The 21486-nt window shown below is 34.1% G+C and overlaps 2 protein-coding genes across 2 annotated transcripts; both read right to left on the bottom strand.

The window, feature by feature from the left end:
• Positions 1–800: 800 nt before the first annotated feature.
• LOC107469522 (NDR1/HIN1-like protein 26) lies at positions 801–1620 on the bottom strand. Its single transcript, XM_016088891.3, has one exon. The coding sequence runs from the start codon at positions 1538–1540 to the stop codon at positions 899–901; it is 642 nt and encodes a 213-aa protein (XP_015944377.1). The 5' UTR covers positions 1541–1620; the 3' UTR covers positions 801–898.
• Positions 1621–4794: 3174 nt separating this feature from the next.
• Positions 4795–9567, bottom strand: LOC107469523 (two-component response regulator-like PRR95). Its single transcript, XM_052255908.1, is given in 8 exon segments — positions 4795–5209; positions 5309–6186; positions 6420–6665; positions 6751–6922; positions 7466–7621; positions 7732–7862; positions 7967–8128; positions 9115–9567. Coding segments are annotated over 8 exon segments (2118 nt in total). The 5' UTR covers positions 9365–9567; the 3' UTR covers positions 4795–5086.
• Positions 9568–21486: the final 11919 nt, after the last annotated feature.

Genomic DNA, 21486 nt, shown 5'->3' with positions numbered 1-21486 from the left:
ACACTACTACGCATAATTTTATTGGTCAATCATTAACTTTAAACAGCGATACACATACAACCACCCTAAACCTTTTGATCTAACCAAAGTAGGAATTATATACATGCATACGCAAATAAAAAGATTTAATTATATATTATTTATATTTAGTACAAAGTATGTTGTACTACAGCATAGGCTATGTATGCAGAAAATTGTTGGCACAGAGGAAGCTATAATTGGTAATTTAATGTTGTATCTATGTTTCTTTAGACAAAAATACTGAAGCATCAAAAACGGCAAGTGTTCAACTAACCACATTCAACTGTTAGAATCCCCAAATATATTCGATTGATACATGAGTGCATAGGTGTGACAAATCTCAAATTAAAGACACAAAAAAAAAAAAATTAGAATGTGATTCATGGTTGCAAAAAGTTTGATTAAGAGTTTATCATAGATGATTCTTAAAGGCAACGAATTGACATGTACAATCTGCAGATTCTCCAAAGAAAGCTACCAATTTCTTTCTCATTGGAATCTCATTTTACAATGTTATTCATTCAAAAACTTGTTCTTTGTATCCACATAATAATAACCAAAAGAAAACAAAAGTGACCCCAATATCTACTCATGCATCCACTCCCAAAAGCTACTAAATAAAAAGACAGTGAAATTTAATCTTTACCACCACAAATTGTAGTAACTTTTGACCCTATCATTCATTCATTCATATACTTTATTTACAAGAATCACTTTAGTGGCTGCAAAACACCTTTTAATACAAAGCCAACCAAAATCTGAAAAAAAACAAGAAAATCTTTGAAGATTGAAGAACTCGCTATGATATATATGATTGTATTGTAATTAATCAGAACTATAATAATTCTTTCATTTTGAAACGGATGGTATGGTAAGTCTAAAGTGTGGTAGAACACTGAGAAGCCTGCTTTGAAGCCAGAGGAGGAGAAGGAGAAGGCAGAGAGGGTCCAAAAGCCATGAAAGAAACACAATTGACATTGAACCTGTAATGGCCAGAGACCCATGTTCCAACCTTCCAACGAAGCTTGCCATTAGCCTTAAGGTTCAAAACAAGTCTTCCAGAACTTTGATCACGCCCAAACTCATAACCAATTGAAGGAGACACAGGTAAACCATTTCCAACCAAAGAAGCAGTTAAGAGATTACTCTCTTCATTGCCTTGGTAGAAAGGAGGGACATAAGTGTCACCAGTTATCTGTTGTCCCTTGTAGCTTCCATAAACTACGATTTCGTCGTAGTAGATGGAAACTTTCTGGTTTGGATTCTTGGAGAGGAGGGTGAGGTTGATGGTGGTGTTGAGATTTGGACCTGAGAGGTTGAGTTGGTAGATGTCAAGTTCTTTGAGTGAGAATTGAGGCTTTGAAGGGTGAAGGATGAGATAAATGAGGAGAATCAGTGCTAGAATTGTAGTTAAGAATGCTGAGAATGCAAAGAAGAGTTTCTTGTAGTTCCTCTCAAATCTTTTCAGTCCTTGTTTGTTGGCACAGTGCTTTGGAGATTCTATTGTGATTTGAGACATTTGCAAAAGAGAGAAGAGAGAGAGTGAATTGAAAGTTTGAAGGAAGTGATGTATAGTTTAGAAGGTTAAGGAAGAGTGGGTTGGAGTGGGGTTATATATAAATAATAGAGAGAAGAAAGTAACAATAATTTAGCATGCTTTATTTGGCTGTGACTTATAAGCTTCACCCTTGTGCATGTTGTCGTGATTGCTATGTAATTAAATATTATTAAAATATCTTCTGCAAATTTTCTTCATCGATATTATTGTAAGGAAGCTCTACAGACGTACACGCGTTAAATTTGCATAGGTGAATTGATCTGTAAACTTAGCAGAAAAGTTTAATAAAATGCAATGTGTTTTTCACTACCTTTTTCGCCACATAAAACAAAGGAAACGAAGCTGCTTCTTAAAAATGTGTGCCCATGACTATTTTATTAGAGATGTGCACACACAATTTTGTCAGATATTCTATTTATTTAATAACATAATGAGATAGTACGTATTTAACATTTATCAGTTTTATGGGTAATTTGGTTGAAGAGTAATATTATTAGGTGAATATGAATCTGTTGTGTTGAGAATGCACCGTTCTCCACCAAATGTCTAATTATTTTGGGATTATGCTTCTTTGCAAGCAATTACAGGGCGAAGTTTCAGTGGGACAAGTTTATTAGACTTTTCTTTTCCACTGTAGAAAACAAATTTGCAAATAATGCGTTTGTAGTTGAAATGCTAACAACAACAAAAAGTTCATCAAGGACCGTAGAAAAAAGAAAAAATTATTTGTGTTAATGAAATAGGTATTTGCATTTACATAACATAACCCTTAGGCCGTAAAATGCTTTGGTCACTTTCAAGATGATTGAGACTGCCATATAACACTAGCATCCAAATTTGTGGCCGTAACCGTCCCCATTCCAAACATACCTTTATTTGGTGCAACTCGATACTCAAAAAAGCTTAACAGAAAATCGAAACTTTTTTTTTATATATAAAAGAAGAGAAATCTATTGCAGATAATAGAACAACTTTGTTTGAGCTTTAAGCTAAAATACCTAATATAATGAATTCGGAACCAAAACAAAATTAAAAGGGGAAAAAAGTGCACATTGGATTCAACTCATAATTCAATTCGAGCTTGATTACTTGATAACTCATCGATGATTACGATGTTGTTACTTGAATTAGCACTAAATTGAGAACTTTTTAAATTTATTAGGGAACATCTATCAAGATCTCCATGTAAACAAATAGATAGATATTGTAGTACACAAGACTAAGGAACGGTTGAAACTTGAATGATAGTGAAGCCAATCCGCCGCATGAAGTGCTTATCCATGATGGTGATTTCCAGCTGTAAGCACACAAGTGAGACACGTGTCACAAAAAGATGGTGTGCTAATAATTCAGTGGGCCCCTCCTAGGTCCCGCAACATCACAACGTCACATGTGTCGGATGCATTGTGATATTCTTGGGCAATGCAAACAAATTCAGATCATACATAGTATATACTATATAGTATAAAAGATATGATACTGCCACGATGAATGAATGAACAAGATACGTTGATAACTCATTTTAGCTATAGTTAGATAGAATTGGTAATTATTTATTTGATTAGCAAACAAAAGCAAAAGGAAAAGATCTTAAAAGGAGCCGTAGATGAGATAACAAATATATGGAGTTGATAATGGGCAAAATTGATTCGTGGCATGCCCTTCTCCTTGTGTTATTTAGAGTTAGTATCGTATTAACTTGAATCAATATATTTCTCAATTATTGAATGAAAAGTGTATTCAGTCTAATTTCAAATTGCAATTTCATTTCATAACAAAACTTGACAGAAAAAAGATGGAACATGCAGAATCTGCGAAATGGCTTCTTGAGAAAGCAAGTCATTGGAAATTAATGTGAAGTTTTATGATACTTAAAAATGTGTTTTAGACTTTGCTTTTATTGAGAAGAGTGGGTCCCACTTGCAAGATTATTTTCCGTGCTTTAACTTTATAATATGAATATGCTTCAAAGTCATTATAAACTATTAATCTGTTCATGTTTGAAAGACATAAAGCTATTATGCAGTTGATTAGCCAAAATAATTATAAACCATCATTGAAACAGGGTGTTATCATCATGGTATGTTGATATGATCATGCATATCCATATATGGTGATGATGGTGGACCATTTGATTGCTTCAATTTTCTTTCATTTACCTAAAAAAGGGACCATTCTTGTTGGGACTTTGTGGAGACGTTTGACATTAAAAGTTCCTTTTTTCTTAGTTGATTATTGAACCCTTCAACAAAGAGAAAGTTGACGACCCCATAACTAAAAGGTTTCTTTTCTCCTATTCTCAGTTTCTTTGCTTTTTTCATGGACAATAATATTATTAATAAAGACTCCTAGCTTTTATTCACATTATTGAAGGGAGTAGAAGAATATTTTACTTAGTTTTATTCGGAGAAAGCATACAACTTTTTGAAACTCTTAGTTGTGTTTGAAATTGAATCACTGTAAACTAAGGCTAATATCTTGGCCTGAGAAAACCAATAAAATAGGTTAAATGTGTTATGAAGGCAGAAGGTAAAAAGAAAAATAAATTTAGATTTTAGTGGTTGGTTACTACAAGCAACGAAAAAGGAGGAGGCCTAGTTTAGACAACTTTTGGCATTATTATTTCTAAAACATTAGTGGTCCCCTAACAAAATATGTATGTATTCTATGGCTCCTTGCATTTGTCCATTTCTGCAATATGTATTCTATGTCTCGAACTTTATCAACAATTCACAAACTCAATGGAGATCCTTACACCAATTCATGAAATTTCCCAATGCCCCTAAAAAATTTCAGGAGACAAAAATATTATTCAACTCTGCGTGCAGCTGCAAGTTAGTGCATGTGAAAGTGAAATTGTTTTTAAGCTGCTGGATTTTTCTTATGGCTAGCATTCTTTACGTCCAATACTAATTTTCTTAAGATATCTTATCTCCTTCCAATTGTAAATTTCGAAATAACTTGGCAAAGGCATAAAAAGTTGGGTGGCGTCCTGATATGTTGAAGTCTCCAAGGGAAAATCCATGTTGCCTTTTTAGTTTTCTTATCATTTTTCAATATCACCTTTTGTGAAATATGGGTAGTGCGGTGGGACTGGAATCATTTTCAAAACTCTTTAAATGCCCACTCCTTCAAGAAAGATTGCTCGACAAACTGGCAACAATTTTTAAGAAAGTAAAATTTTGAACAAACATAAAAATTGAACTACTTGTAAAAACTTAGCGTCATATGATGTTATAGTAATGCTCTATAATCTCCTACATAATCCATCATCATGAGTCCTGATGAACAATCAAATCCTTACAAATAAACAAATAAATAATGTGGCAGCAAAATAACTATGACACTATATAGATTACAAGGATATATTACATTAGCTATATCTAAAAGGAAATAGAAATGAGGAAAGTCGTCTTAGAAAGCATATACAGATCATGTGATTCGAGAAAACAAAATTTTGAAGCAACTATACTAAATAAGTGTTCTCTCTAGTGAGTCAGAAATGTGTTAAAGATCATATTCTTTGCCATCTTTCTCTGCAGTGAGTGCATCCGGCTGCACTTGACGAACAAATTGACCTTTCACTCTCGGGCGCTGCTCTGCTAGTTTCTTTCTGCTCTCATATCGAACCTGTTAAGAAGTTCAAGAAATAGATGTCAGCAAATGAGGATAATTTAGATAAAAGAATGATGCCGTGATAATAAAAAGGTTATGCTGATATTAACAGACCTTCTTCTCATAGCATCTCTCTTTCCTTTTCAAGCGGAACTTATTTAGAGCTGCTTCTCTTTGGATAGATCGATGAGAGCTCGCATTGTTTGCCATCTCTTCATTCTTACCCTCTGAAGCTGCTCTGCCAATTGGGACCTGATCAACAATGTTGCTGCTTCCACAGTTGCTTCCATACCCCATGCTATTAAGATGGCTTGCATTTCCATTACAGAAGCTACCGGATCCACTTTGATCAGTTGCAGGAGAGATATGTCTTCGATCCTCAGCATGTTCTGGTTTGTGTTCCGGTCTGGAAATCATGTTGTTTGGAGCACTTTTTCCACCAGAACTGGGAGATTCATAAACTTGCTCTGAACTATTGTCTTTAACACTTGATTGATAAAATCCATTTACTTGAAAGGCTGGTTCAAGAAGCACAACTGAACTGGGGCTAGGCACCAATGGTGGACCCGATTGTGTGCGAAACATTGGAGGAAGTACAGAACCATAGGCCGTGCACAAATCATTGAACCTTACACCTTTAACTGCAATCGGGAGAGAGTGCCCTTGCTGTTGTGAGTGTGAAGTTGCTGCTTCAGATTCTTTCGATTGGGGTGTAGTTGGAGATAAAAGATTTCTTTGCACACTAGGTGTTGAACTTTCTGAATTACACCCAGTAGCAAAATGGGATATACTTTTCTCGCAATTTGTTCTCTGTTCCCTTTGTTGGTCAGAGAAGTTTAAAATCGCAGGTGAGGCTTGAAATTGCTTGTTTGTATACCTGCAAGAAACCTCTTAACGATGAGCATATATACAATCTTTGAAAAACTTGAAACATCCCTATTCTAAAGTTAAAGATGTAGCATATCAAATCATGTAACTTTAGTTCTTTGAAACTTTTTCTTCTCTTTTTCAAATACATTTCAAAGAACTTATGTTAAGTTACTAAAAATTTATCACTCAGTTCATTATCTTTGATATATCCCCCAGGTACTTGTAATAAAATTCATGTCCAGTACCATCATAGTTTGTATAGGAGATTCGATAAATGGAGCCTGTTAAATTTGTTTAAAGATATCGGACCCTTTTGATTCTTTTAAATAAACTACTTAAAATAAAAGAAAAGTACAAGAATAACAAGGCATTTCAATGGTTACCGTTCCTGTGCAGTTAACTGTGGGAGTTTTGAGACTGCAGTTTGGACGATTATGAAATGCTCCAATCAAGTCAATAGCTTCCTTAGAACAGCTAATTTGAACACAGTGATTGTCATGAGCCTCACCACAGATAGTAGCACTCCGAAAATGTTCTGTATCGCCATCCTTGCCATTCGTTGTGCTTGTCTCACAATTTTTGCTACTAGCCATAGCTAATCCTAGAAAATTAAAAGTTGGTGTGTTTTAGACATTTTTGTTGTGAAGCATAAGAAAAGATTATTGCAGTAAGGGAAAGAAATTTACCTCCAGCATGACTGTCATGCATAACTGATATCTGCCCCAAACGCATGCACGTTTCTACCTCTTGTGTCATTGTTCCAGTTGGATATGATTCACCACATTTCAGTGAAGCAAATTCCTGCATGTTATCGACAGGGCCACTCTCAGCTTCCAGGTCGGGCTTTGTGCAAGAGCTCTGCAAGAGAGAGCAAACATGCATCTCTAAATGAAAACTTTATCTAGCCAACCCAGGCTGCAAGCAAATTTCTTATAACTATAAGAGGCTTTTTTAACAGAAGTAAACACCCCCCAGAACACATTAGGTATTTGGAGTGTATTGACTAGGACCTGATTTTTTCCGATAGGCTTGAGCGGTGACAAAACACTTCATAACACTACAGTCTTAGTTGTTAACAAAACCAAAAGTTGATAGATTTGGCAGTCGTCCATAGATGTTGAAAATACAAAATGACAGAGAAATAAATGATGGGAAAGTTCAGACAGATAGATATGTTAGAAATTCCAATCTGATGGCATAAGCATGCAAGTGTAAAGAGTTTAACCCAAAAATAGAAAAAAACGGAATGATAATAGAACAATTCCATATCAGGTGCACAACCTGGTGTGACAACATGCCAAATCTACTTGAACAGTTTCATTATTTGTGATTTGTCATAAATGTAAGTAAAGATCAGAACCAAAAACAGAAAACAATAATTTGTAGATCAAGAAGACTAACCTGTGCATCACTTCCTTTCTCGATTAATTCCTTATTTCTCTGAATGGAAGCAGCATCACCACTTGAACGAATACTAGCATCATTGTTTTCAGCAGTGGCTTCAACCTTCTGCTGCGCAACACTCTCATCTTGGAGGCCATTCATGGCAACAGTTGACTGACACAGCAAAAACAATAAAAATTTCAAAAATTTATCAATGAATTCCGAGCGTTTAAGAGAAAAACATGGGAGAAAAATGAAAAAGAAATAGTGAGCTGAAATCCTACCGATTGCCTTCTCCAAACATGCTGCCACAAATTCCTCAATTCATTTTTTCTAAGGGGCTTAACAAGATAATCAGCAGCTCCCCTCAGCATACACTTGTATACTGTACTTATAGAATCTTGTGAGGACATCACTACAAAGTTATAAACAATGACAGAGCATTTAAGTAAAATGTTAATGTTGAATTGGAATGTTTCAATAATTTAACAGCTAGAAGACTTAGATAAGGTATCATACTTATGACAGGGATATTTTTGCAAATATCATGTTCCATAATTAAAGTGAGAAGTGCATAGCCAGATATGGCAGGTAAATCCACTTCCGTCAGTATTAGATCGATATTGCGTGGTCTTCCCTTGAGTATTTCCCATGCCTTTAGGCCATCAGGAACAGCCGCCACTGCTCAAAATAGATGAGCAAAGTTAATTCTAAGTTCCTACAGCATGTAATTAGTTTCAAGCACTAGGAAGATAATTTTTTTAAGTTCTTAAGAGCATGTAATTAGTTTCAAGGACGAGGATTTGTTCGATTACAAGCTTAAGCAAGATGAAAATTTTGCATAACAGAGAATTAATATGGCAAATAAACATCAAAAATAAAGAATTGAATCATGTTTATGATTTGAGCCTGCAGTTTCCAGACAGACAGTACTCTTAATACAAAAACCAAGTTGGAGACAGCAATTAGTTCCTTGGATTTTCATTGAACCCATATCCCCATCACATTCCTGTCAGAAATAATAATTTTTATTCCTTTTTTCCTTGCAAAATTATTAAAGAATATATAAGAAAAAAGCATATACGATGGCTGATGCACACTTTTTCTTGTCCATTCTTTTTTTTGTCATTATTAAATCATTTAAATCATCATAAACTTTGAGGCGGCCGATAATTTAGTAAATTTTGTAATTACAAAAATTGATATCTCAATCTATTCTCAAATTTACAGTCCAATAGCCTTGATAAGGTATATCATATATCTTCTTATTCCTTTTAGTTTGGTCAAACACAGCAAGAAAGACACCGAAGCCAGAACTAAGAAAAGGTGTATCAATATTTATTTATAATCAATAAAATCCACGGTTTCAGTCCTGAAAATCGAAACTCTAACAGAGAAGAAGCTCATGTGACAGTTGACTATTGAACACACAAGCGGTAAAACAGAGACGAAAGAGCAAGCAATGGAAACAATAGAAAGCTCGGTAACTGTATTTGGAGAAACTCAATCGCTTCCTCGTTCCAACACACGGATACACCACGTGTCATCATCATTCAAATAAGAAGATGGATAGAGAGGAATTCATTCATTGATGGTAATTGAGAGTTGAAAGCAGAAGAAAAAGACGAAATTGAAGTGAAAATGAATGGTAGAGAGTGAAGAAAGACCTTTGTAGCTGCATTTTCTGAGGAGCGCCGCTATAATCTGCCTCGTGGAATCATCAGCTTCAACCAAGAGCACCCTCAGTACCATCTTCGGCAAGAACTTCTCCCACCTCATCAGCCCTTTCGATTCTCCTCCTCCGCCTTTTCCCGCCGTTGCAGTAGTTTCTTCCTCGGCAGCCGCCACCGTAGTCGTCTGCTTCTCTTCTTCCTCAGCCGTTCCAACTAATCTCTCGCTCACAACTACCTCACCCATGTTTATTCCCTCTCAAACGGAATCAATCCCTGCTATTCCACCTGAATCACACTGTACCATGAGAATCTTCTTCTTTGATGGAGCTTCCAAAACCAGCAGGCACACACAATTTTCTGATTTCTTTGTTTCCACAGAACCAATTTTGGAGGGTAAAAATGAAAACATCTAAAAAGAAATTAAAACATCGGAAAAAGGAAGGGGAATATCTAGAAGGAAGGACAGGAGCACCGTTAAGTTTAACAGCGGAAGTTGAATCCAACGGCTTCAGATGAAACACTTATGCTAACCGCCACTGATCCAACGGTTCAAGAAAATATCCCCAACGCTACAAAATATCTAGAGAAATGGCCCACATGGTCCACGTCATCAATTAGATCTGATTTTCGGCCGAAGATCTAAAGCCAAACATCCATTGGGTTCTCGTGGTTGGTGCATCGCGTTGGTGGTGGATATTATTTCTTCCCCATTCTTTTCTTCTTCATTTTTTCTAAAGAAATTCATTTAATAATTAATATTCTCTTTTTCAAATGCCTCCACGATTACCATTACCATTACCATTACCATCCAAATCAAAAATATCAAAATATGGTATTATAGGATATTTTGGGAGGTGGGACAAATGGCATTGAGGTGGAGCCCTCTTGTGGGAGAGAAAGATATTACTTGTTAAATCCACTCCTCAAAGATATTTTCGGAGTTGCTTTAAGGGCGTCCGTGAATCGAATGGACCTAGATGTGCCACGTGGCTGTGTCTCAGGCGATTTCAAGTTTTGTGGCTTTGAAGTTGTCAAACGCAATCTGCGATGATGAAACGATCCCACGCGCTGCATATGTGGCACTATTTGTATTCGTACTTGATTGGATCGCACTGGTGACGTGGACAAGCAGTGATTGGTCTATGTTTAATGAAGAATGGAAATTACCTTAATGGGACTGCAGATATTGCGCGTGTTTTAAAGGTGTGAGTAGGGATTAGAATGGTTAGATTAAACCTTGTGGACACTGAACTTAAAAAAGTTTTCACCTTCTAAGTTCTAACACTTTTCGATTTGTCATTCGTTACGGCCAGGGTGTCATCTTATCCTCTCTTTGTTATATGATTAAGGGCCCGTTTAATAGGTTTATAAATAATTTTTGTTTATTTTTAATTTATAAAAAGGTATAATATTAATGTTTAGTATCATTTTTAAAATTAAATTATAATTTTTTAAAAAATTATTTAAGTGTTTATAAAAAATTTAAAAAAAATAAATTTTTTATGATAAAAAAATTTTTATTAATTTTTTTAAAAATAAACACTTTTAAATTAAAAAATTAAATACAAAATAACTTATTTATAAATTATTTTTAATATAAATATTTATTAAAAATTTTAATTAAGTTATTTATCCAAAACTAGATCTAAGTACTTTTAACTATTTGATTGCTCCTAAAACAGTCTTCTAATCTAGTACTATTTCTAATGCCTTGACTAACTACTAATACTTTCACACAAACTGTTATTATTATTATTTTTTTTTGAAATGTTATTATACTAAGGTATTGGGTTTACCCAGCCTATAATTCTCTAAGGACACATGTTACATTTATTAACTTTAAAAGTTTTATTATTAAGACATATGTTAGTTAAACTTTAAAATATTTTGATCAAAACAATTAGCCAAATATTTGACACAATTAAAAATGTCGTGTTATTACAATAACTAAAGAATAAACTGATATTCAAATGTCATTCATAGTGCACAACAAAATTAGTTTAATATTAAATCGTATAAAATCGTAACAAAATATAATTAAATATTATATATACTAATTTATAATATCCTAAATATTCTCTAATAACATAACATAAAAGAAAACGAGCAATAGTTTAGGATGAAAATGGCATAACATTTTACATCCGTATCTTTTATCGCTCTCGTTATTCTTTCATTAATCTCAGTAGTATTATTTTATTCTTGCGTGCCAAAACAAACTTCACTCTTCTTTGTGGGTGTTTTAAATCATTGGTTATAACAAGCTATGTAACTAAATATAAATATATGACAATAAGTTATGACACGTAAGATGTAGATATTTAAGTGAAGAATCTCTTTTTCTTTATTATGCGTAATCTCTTTTTCTTTATTATGCACTTGATCTTGTTTTGATAATTCATATTATACTTTACCAATAGCCTATTTTCAATTAGATGTTGTAATGTGTTCCGGATTTTAATTTTTTAACCTTATCCTAACTATTGAATGGCTCGAATTAAGTAGGATGTCTAAATCAAGGTTCAAATTCTTTGCGCGGTCTGAATACAAGTTTTTAATTTTAAAAAATTCAATATCATTCTTACATTGAATTCGAATGGTATAAATAAAGTTTTGAACTCTCAAATATGGTTTAACATTCCATACATTTTCTTAATATCCAAAAATTATTTCTTGAACTATTCTAATTAACTTGAGTCCTAAGTCCTTTTGTAGGTATATCCTCTGCTGTCACAAGAAGCTGCAGCTATCCCAATTAAGAGGTCGTCCCAGGTTTCTCACCAATCAAATCTCAAGTGCAGATAGCCCCTTGAACATAATGTAACCACCAACAATTCTTAAATATCTGAATTATTTGTCTTCAATTTACTCATCTCTAATACCCTTGTGTTAATAATAACTACATATGCAAACACAGATGATATTCCACCAACAGCTCAATATTATACTTTTAGTCAGTATTTTTAATAAATTGTGCTATCCTTATAACATTGTTCGATTAATAAATCGTATATTAAGACACAAGGAATACTGAAAAAGTTAGTCGGTAGGGACTCATGCCATGTATGATATTGAAGTGAAGTTATTTTAGATATTTTAAGAGCAGCTAGCTAGATGTGACTGTGGTTTAATAAATTGAAACAGCAAAGAATGTATGGCTGACATGAAAGGTTTTACTCTCGAGAAAAAGACAAATGAATTTTTATAATCTCAAATTTTTTTTAACAATTGAGAGGATTTATTCCTCCTGCCAAGGGAGTGTTACTAGGTTTAAAATGAGTTTAAATAAATTTTAAATTTATCTATTTTGTATTTTTAAGACATATGTTATGATTATAAAATTAAAATGTATTTTATTAAAGATTTAAAAAATTTAATTTTTAATGTTTTTATTTTATATTTATTAAATAAAAATATTTAAATTTTTTTACTAATAATAAATTTATTATGTATTTTTAGGACACATATTAATTAAATTCTTTAAAAAACACAAAATTAATAATTATTAATTACAGTTATTTAAAATAAACTGATTAAAAATTGTTTAGTTCTCTTTATACAAAATAGCATGGAGCCGGAATTAATTAGACAAACGAAAAGAGAAGAGAAAGCTTACTGATTATCCAATCCGAATTAGGTAAAAAATAAGTGGAAAGCCACGTGGATGAGCATGTGCAATTGGCAATGAGGCATTTTATGATGAATATAATTTGGCCTAAACTTTTGGTGTTGCAAGTTGCAAGCTACAACGAAAGCAACGCAACTTCGTTGCCACGCAGAGCAAATAACTACACGACTTAGGTAACGACGTGACTAATTCCTGAACATGAACAAGCATTACAAAATTCTTTGCTATTGGGTTCTTTTTTTTACCGTCGAATATAATGTTGGTGAAGATTTTTTTATGTTGATTGCATCTGTTTCACGGACGCACATTGGGATCGGAGAACGGAAGCAAGTTGAGATGCTTTACTACAGTGAAAACTATATATGATTTTTAAGATAAAATGAAACAATTATGACATATTATAAATGACTAATTTTTTGGCCGAGTTTGATTTTCGGTAAAATTTAGGAAACTGTCATGATGAACATGTGTTTTTTCTTCTTTTTCTTTGTTTCCGTCGGCGTGATTATCAACATGTGGTTAGTTAGTTCAATTAGTTGCCTTTTATTTTTTCTTTTAAATTAGGTTTTGCATTTCATTCTTTTTTTCAATAATAAGACTTAAATCTAATCGGGCAAGCAAATATAATGGCAGAAGTATTGATCATAACGAATCCTTTAACAACTTGACTCACAAAGGATCGACCTCATTAAAATTTTAAGGTAAAAAAAAAGTATTCAAGAAAAGAAAAAGAATACCCCACTTATGATCTATTTATAGTTCGAGGTCAATTTAGCACCTTAATTATATATTATGTACAAAGAGAATTTCAAAGTAGTTAAACATATTTATTTGTGTAAAACTCACGTAATAAAATGGTCTTACACTCTTACTAAAACTAGTTTCAAAGATAATAGTTAAGAGTCGTATCATTGATTTAATCAAAATGTTTTTACTAAAATTAATAAATTATTGTAAAGATAATTTTTTTATATTTTCAATATATTAAATACAAAAACAAAAATATGTCAGTTTTTACTGAATAAAAATAAAAAAATTCATATTACATATATGTCAGTTTTTATAATTTATATAAATTACTTTAACATGGTGGATACTACAATGATTTACTAAGAACGTAAATTTAATATATATACCATTTTCACAATTTATATAAAACGCTATAAAATTGTGGATGTTACTATTTGTTTATGAATAGTAATATCCTGCCAAGATTCATTAAGAATATTATAATTTTTTTAATACATAAGTCATATGGTAGGTAAATTCACTTTTTTATTTTACATATTGGAGAGAAGTTGGTGTATAACACGGTTATGGGCGTCTATAGTACTTCATGTAAATGTGATGGCTGCGATAAAGAAATTGGACAGTTCGATTTGATACTAGTAATCAGACGGTCTGATTTAGAACTGGAAGCATATACAAATTGGTCCGTCCGATTTGTGCCCCAACCAGGTGTTGCGCATGCAAATGTTCCCTACTAAGTTGTATACATGCCTTTGCTGATTGCTGAAAGCTCTTCTCCTCATTCTCTTTCACTTTTAAGCAGCAACGAAAATCTCTTCTCCTCCAATTTCACCACCAGCTTTTTTCATGACCTTCTGTTGATGAAGTTTCAAATTAAAAAAATTAGACCACTCCTTTTTAGCAATGTCTAGAAGAAGAAGAATAAAAGATGTCAATTGTATCCGTTTCTTCCTATAAAAAGGATAAGCACATACATACATACATTATACATATATACATATATGGTTTTTCTTTGTTCCAAAGTCTAAAGTTTGGAAGCTCTATATTCCTATTATTACTGAATTTATTGGAATAATAATAATAATAATAATAATAATAATAATAATAATAATAATAATAATAATAATAATAATTGTTATTTACTACTGATGGTTGAATTATTATTAGAATACAGCACTAATATTAAGATACCAACGTGTGATAATAAATCATTTAATTAGTATTAATTGGTAGTAACAAATAATTTTTTTGTAGTAATAATATTTATGATTAAGAGTTCGTAAGATAGTAAAATAAATATTATAATTTAAAAATTATTAAATTAATTATTTTTGTTATAAGTATAACGTAAATATTTAATAAAGAAATAATAATTGATTTATTGTTGTATGTGTATTGTATAAAATTGAATAGTTACTTGAGTATTAGTATATAATATATAATATAATAGTTATTTATTTAACAGTATTGTTATTATTATTATTTTTATTGATTGTGGATACGTTTTACTGGTTATTTGGTAATGAAAGTTTGATTCTGTTAAATTTAATTTGTTAATTAATTAATATTATGTTTGTGTTTAGGGTTCTAGAATGTTTCAATGCGACCACTACATGCCGTCGGATCAGTACAATCCAATAGTGGAGGGGTATTTACGGGACACCGGCTTTTATCATGTTTCACAGATTGGAGTTGTCCAATGTCAGTCGGCATTGGTTAATGCTCTGATCGAGAGATGGCGTCCTGAGACGCACACGTTCTATTTTCCGGTTGGTGAGTGTGCCGTGACACTGGAGGATGTGGCGTTAATTCTTGGTCTTCCGACGAATGGTTTGCCAGTTACGGGACCGACTGATTATCAGATTTTTGCTAGTAAAGAATTCACAAAAATAATCACGTTGCTAGTATAGTTTCTAAACCAACAAAGAATCCTTTCGTACAAAAACTTGGTTGTCACAAGTAACAAAACCCAATAAAAGTAATAACCGAAGTATTTAAACCTCGGGTCGTCTCTCAAGGAATTGCAGGGAGGTATGCTTATAATTGGTTACGGAAAAGTATATTTTTGGGATTTTGGATAAGAGACAAGAAAAGTAAATTGTAAGAAAAATAAAATAACAACTGTAAAAGCTCTTGGCAAGGTATGAGAACTGGAAATCCTATCCTAGTTATCCTTATCAATTGTGATGAGAATTGTTCATTGCTCCCACTTAATTAACCCTCAACGAATGAAGGAAAGTCAAATGGACTAATTAATTTGATTCCTCAAGTCCTAGTCAACTCCTAAGGAAAGACTAATTTTAGTGGAATCCAAATCAATTAGCAACTTTCAATTATCAATCGACAAAGGAGTTTGATAACTCAAGTGTTACCAATTACTCAACCAAGCCAAGAACATAGAATCCTACTCTAACAACCTTCTAAGCATTTTGTCCAGTACTTGGAGGGCATAATATAAAAACATAGAAAAGCAATAAGAGATAATAAAATCCAAACAATCAATTGCATTAATATGGAAATTAAATCTAACATCAAAAGTTCACAAACCAAGATAATAACAATGAGTAATCAATAAGAGTAAAAGAGGAATCCTAAATCCTAAAACCTAGAGAGAGGAGAGAGCCTCTCTCTCTAAAACCTAAAATTGTGTGTATGAAAGTTGTATGATTGAATGAATGGATTCCCCTACTCTATAGCCTGTAATCTATATTTTTTGGGCCGAAAACTGGGTCAAAAATAGTCCAAAAATCGCTGGGGGTGATTTCTAATACGTACAGGTTGCGGCTCATGCGCGCGTACGTGCCATGTGCGCATGCGCGCTGATGGGAATTTCGCAGATGCGCGCGTCAACGAGTTTTGCACGTGCGCATCCCTGATCTCCAGGTCAACTATGGCAAATTATATATTGTTGTGAAGCCCCGAATGTTAGCTTTCCAACGCAACTGCAAATGCTTCATTTGGATCTCTGTAGCTCAAGGTATGACTGTTTGAGTGTGAAGAGGTCAGGGTTGACAGCTTTGCAGTTCCTTCAGCTTCTTGTATTCCGTCCACTTTTGCATGCTTCCTTTCCATTCTCTAAGCCATTCCTGCCCTATAATCTCTGAAAATAATTGACACACATATCAAGGCATCGAATGGTAATAAGAGAGGATTAAAAATAGTGAATTAAAGGCCAAAGAAGCATGTTTTCAATCATAGCACAAAATCAGGAAGGACAATGTAAAACATGCGAATTCAATGAATAAGTGTGAGATTAGTGGATAAGATCTACTCAATTAAGCACAAGATGTACCACGAAATAGTGGTGCATCAAATCTCCCCACACTTAAACATTAGCATGTCCTCATGCTATGCTCAAGAGAAACCATAAGATTGAAGAGGAATGGTAGACAGTATGAGATGCAACCTATCTATATGAATGCAATTACATGCAAAATGTTTCTATCTACTTGGTTAAAAGTAAACAAATCTTTCAAGAACAAAACTGGATTCCACTAATTCAAATCATAAAATGAAGTACAAATATACTTGCAAGAAGAAAATAGCTCATGAAAGCAGGGAATATAGAATCGAGCATCGAACCCTTACTGGAAGTGTATACACTCTAATCGCTTAGGTGTTTAAGGTTCAATTCTCTCAATTCTCTACTAACTTTGCTTTCTAAGACTTTCTCTTCATCTAACCATCAACAGAAATTTAATACACAAATACACAAATCAAGAGGTCTTTTAAGGGTTGTAATGAGGTCAAGGTCAAGGTAGGATTGTATTTGGTCAAGTGGACTAAAATCTGAATCCTTAATTAACTTAAACTTTCCACCTAACTTAGGACAATCCATGTAATTACAATGCAAGATCTAACTGCCCATTAACTATGTTTACCACATATTCATGCATTCCAATTTTGAGTACATTGCATATGCATTGATATTATTACTTAACTTAGGGCATTTTGTCCCCTTTGAGCATTTGCTCTTTTGCTTTTCTTTTTCTCTCTTTTTTTATTTTATTTTTATTATTATTTTTTTCTTTTCTTTTGTTTTTTCTCAATGCATATGATTAAAGTATTGAATGCAATAATATATGCTTAATTATTGTTTGCAAATTTTCACAAGAATATACAACACCCAATTCTCAAACCAAATGTTTTCAATCCCAATTTTTCCCACACTTAATTCATGAGCACTCTCACTAGTCTAAGCTAACCAAGGATTCAAATTAAGGACATTATTATTTTTCGCTTAGAGTTAGTGATGAGTTAAAGTAAAGAACAAATGGGTAAAATAGGCTCAACTTTGGTTTGCAAAGGATAATGAAAGGTAAGGCCATATGTGTATGTAAGCTCAGTGAAACAAGGCCTCAATCATATAAGTGCATGCATACATCAAATAATGGAAATATAGAATCAAGCAAGACAAAGATCACAAATTTAGAGAGAATAACACACACCAAAAATAAATTTGATAAACCCCATTTTTAGGGTTTATCCTGTGCTTGACCTAGTGGATTTTATCCATTATTCTCACACTTATTCATACAATTCGCATGTTTTACGTTTTCCTTCCTGATTTTGTACTATGATTGAAAACATGCTTCTTTGGCCTTATATTTGCTAATATTAATTCTCTCTTATTACCATCAGATGCCGTGATATGTCCATTAAGTGATTTCAGGGATTACAGGGCATGAATGGCTTAGAGGATGGAAAGGAAGCATACAAAAGTGGAAGAAATACAAGAAACTGAAGAAACTGCTAAAGCTGTCCAGCCTGACCTTCTGGTATTAAATTGACCATAACTTGAGCTACAGAGATCCAAATAACACGGTTCCAGTTACGTTGGAAAGCTAACGTCCGGAGCTTCGCAATGATATATTTTGCCATAGCTGCCTTGAATCCAGACAATGCAAACGCGTAGATCACACGGATGCGTGACTTGGCGAAAACCCAATCCACGCTAACGCGTGGACGACGCTTCCGCGTGACTTTGTAGCGACCTGTACGAACTAGAAATCACTGGGGGCAATTTCTGGGCTATTTTTGACTCAGTTTTTGGCCCAGAAAACATAGATTAGAGGCTATAAAGTGGGGGAATACAACAATTCATCAACATTCGTTCATAATTCACAATTTTAGTTTTTAGATGTAGTTTTAGAGAGAGAGAGAGAGGCTCTCTCCTATCTCTTAGGATTTAGGATTAGGATTCCTCTTAAAGGATTTAGGATTTCCTCTTCTCAATTTCCAGGGTTAATGTTCCTTTTATTTATTTGCCCAATTTAACTTATGAACTTTTCCATGTTAGATTTGATTTCTTTTATTAATGCAATTTGAGGTATTTCAGATATATGATTTTTATTTAGCTTTCCATATTCTTGGTTTTGGTTGATTAATTGGTGACTCTTGAGTTGTCAAACTCATCGTGATTGATAATTGTTATCTTTGCTGATTGATTTAGATTCCTATAACTCTAGTCTTTCCTTAGGAGTTGACTAGGACTTTAGGTGTTAAATTGATTTGTCCACTTGACTTACCTTCATAGTTAGAGGTTGACTGAGTGGGAGCAAAAATATAATTCTCATCACCATTGATAAGGATAACTAGGATAGGACTTCCAGTTTTCATACCTTGCCAAGAGTTTTCTTTGCTATTGATTTAATTCCCTGCAATCTATTTTCCTTGTTCAACCTTTCAAAAACCCAAAAATATTGTTTCCCATAACCAATAATAAATCATACTTCCCTGCAATTCCTTGAGAAGACGACCCGAGGTTTGAATACTTCGGTTTATAAATTTTACTGGGTTTGTTACTTGTGACAACCAAACTTTTGTACGAAAGGGATTCTTGTAGGTTTAGAAGCTATACTAGCAACGATGATTTATTATGTGAAAATTCTAGACCACACAAGAATCTCGATCGTCAAAATGGCGCCGTTGCCGGGGAATTGCAAACATGTTTATATTGGTTATTGTAAATATTTGCTTTTGCTTGTTTATTTGTTTTTATTTTTTATTTTTATTAACTACTATGAATTCTCACCCCTCTGGCTTCAAGTTTGATTCCAATATTGTTGTAAGGAATGGAAGCTACAATGAGAACAGACATCAAGGTTGGAAGAATCAAAGATGGAAGGAGCCACAAGGATTTGATCAACCCTCTTGGCAACAACCCCCTCCAATGCGCTATCACCAATAATCATTCTGTGATGCATGCCAAGACAATAGTTATGGTGGACCTTTTCATGACAACCAACCTCCACCAGTTTGCTATGGTCAAGAGCCATTCCAAGGTGCATACCAAGATGATAGATATGGTGGACCCCCTTGTAGTTACCAACAAGTCCCATCATATGCTTATGAACCACCTCCACAACATACCTTTGAACCACCGAACTCACAAGCCACCTACAACCATTCACCTCCATATGACCCTAATCCTTATCCACCATACCAACCACCATATGAACCACACCAAGAACCACCACCTCAATATTCACCATCTCCATATCATTGTCAAGAAGAACTACCTCCGTATCATGAACCCTTCCTCCTAAATAATGAACCCTCATATCCACCCCGATCTCCAATGGATAACATCCTTCGTGGTCTTCTTCAAGGGCAAGCGAAGATGAAAAGGGATGTACTAGAATTCGCGACCGCCTTAACCGAGGTAGTAAATCGATTAGCTTCCCAACATCTGAGCACTCAAAGTACTCCCATGGCTATACGTGGAGAATCGAAAGAAGAGCGTAGCATGAAGGAGACACTTGAAACTCCGGTGGACAATGAGGAACATGGCTTTGTATTGGAACAAGTGGAGGAAGCCATAATAGTTGCAGAGGAAGAATTAGTTGAAGATTTAGGAGACGTTGAACCCCATGGGAATCCAGAGTTGTGGAAAATTCCGTCAAGGACGTTGCAATTGATGCTAAGGAGGATAGTGCACAACCTCAAAGTAGGTATCTTATGAAGAACTGGACGGAACAACCCAAGGCACGAGTTTTCTTGAGAATAATAGTCACGAGTCAAGTTCTCCTAGTAATGAACTTGCATCCGCAAGTGAATTCTTTGAGACTGAAGAATCTTTCCCGAGTGAATATGAAGATGATGATGAGGTAGATTTTTCTCAACCTCTAACTTATGATTTGAGTGATGATGAGAAGAGATCGAAAACTCCGATCAAGATATGGTTGAAATTGAAGAAGTTAGCAAAGAAGTGGAGAAATTCACAGAAGAATGCAAGGGAGCAGAGCTTGCAAGACCGCTGGAACCACCTATTCTAAGGCCATTACCACCCAATTCCAAATTGAGTAAAATTCTTAACCTTTATCTTTACTTTTCCACTTGAGTATGGCTTACTGGAGACGGATGGTCAACTTAGAGCTCTTTGTGGCATTAAGAGTAAGAGGAAGATGATTAGTGGTTGGAGTTGTCAAGCAAGGTTCAACATGGTTGTGTGCTCAAAGTTTAAACGCAAAGGTTGGTGTAGAGCTCAATTGAATAGGTTTAGGATGTTGTTTGGCTGCTTCAGTGAGAATTCAGACTGCTTGCCACCCAAATGGAACAATATTGCACAACAAGAATCTCGGCTAAAGTATCATGGTTGGAAGAATACTAAATTGTATGGGTCTAGGAAGCTGTTGGATGTCTCAGTGAGAATTTAAATTGCGTGCCACCCGGATGGAATCATGATGCTCAACAAGAAGACGGGTGCAAAAGCAAGGTTTGGGACCCCAGAATTCAGTCTAGCAATCAATACTCTTGGGGCCTTGTCACTTGCTTTAACTTGCTTGAAGACTTTCTGCGCCTAGTTTGGGATCCCGGAGGCTACTGGAATTCCAAACACTAGTGGAGATTTTTGGATGAATTCAAGCACAAGCCACTATAACAGGGAGCTCACCAAATGTCCAACTTAACGACTTTAACTAAAAGTGCTAGGTGGGAGACAACCCACCATGGTATAATCGTTCCTTTTTTTATTCTTAATCTTATTT

The sequence above is a fragment of the Arachis duranensis genome, chromosome 10 (genome assembly GCF_000817695.3).
Source record: "Arachis duranensis cultivar V14167 chromosome 10, aradu.V14167.gnm2.J7QH, whole genome shotgun sequence".
NCBI classification, from domain to species: domain Eukaryota; kingdom Viridiplantae; phylum Streptophyta; class Magnoliopsida; order Fabales; family Fabaceae; genus Arachis; species Arachis duranensis.
The sequence above is the reverse complement of the archived record's forward strand: the minus strand, read 5'-3'. Positions and strand labels throughout refer to the sequence as shown.

Coding starts and splice junctions, on each gene's coding strand:
- LOC107469522 (XM_016088891.3), bottom strand. CDS start 1,540: ATGTCTCAAATCACAATAGAATCTCCAAAGCACTGTGCCAACAAACAA.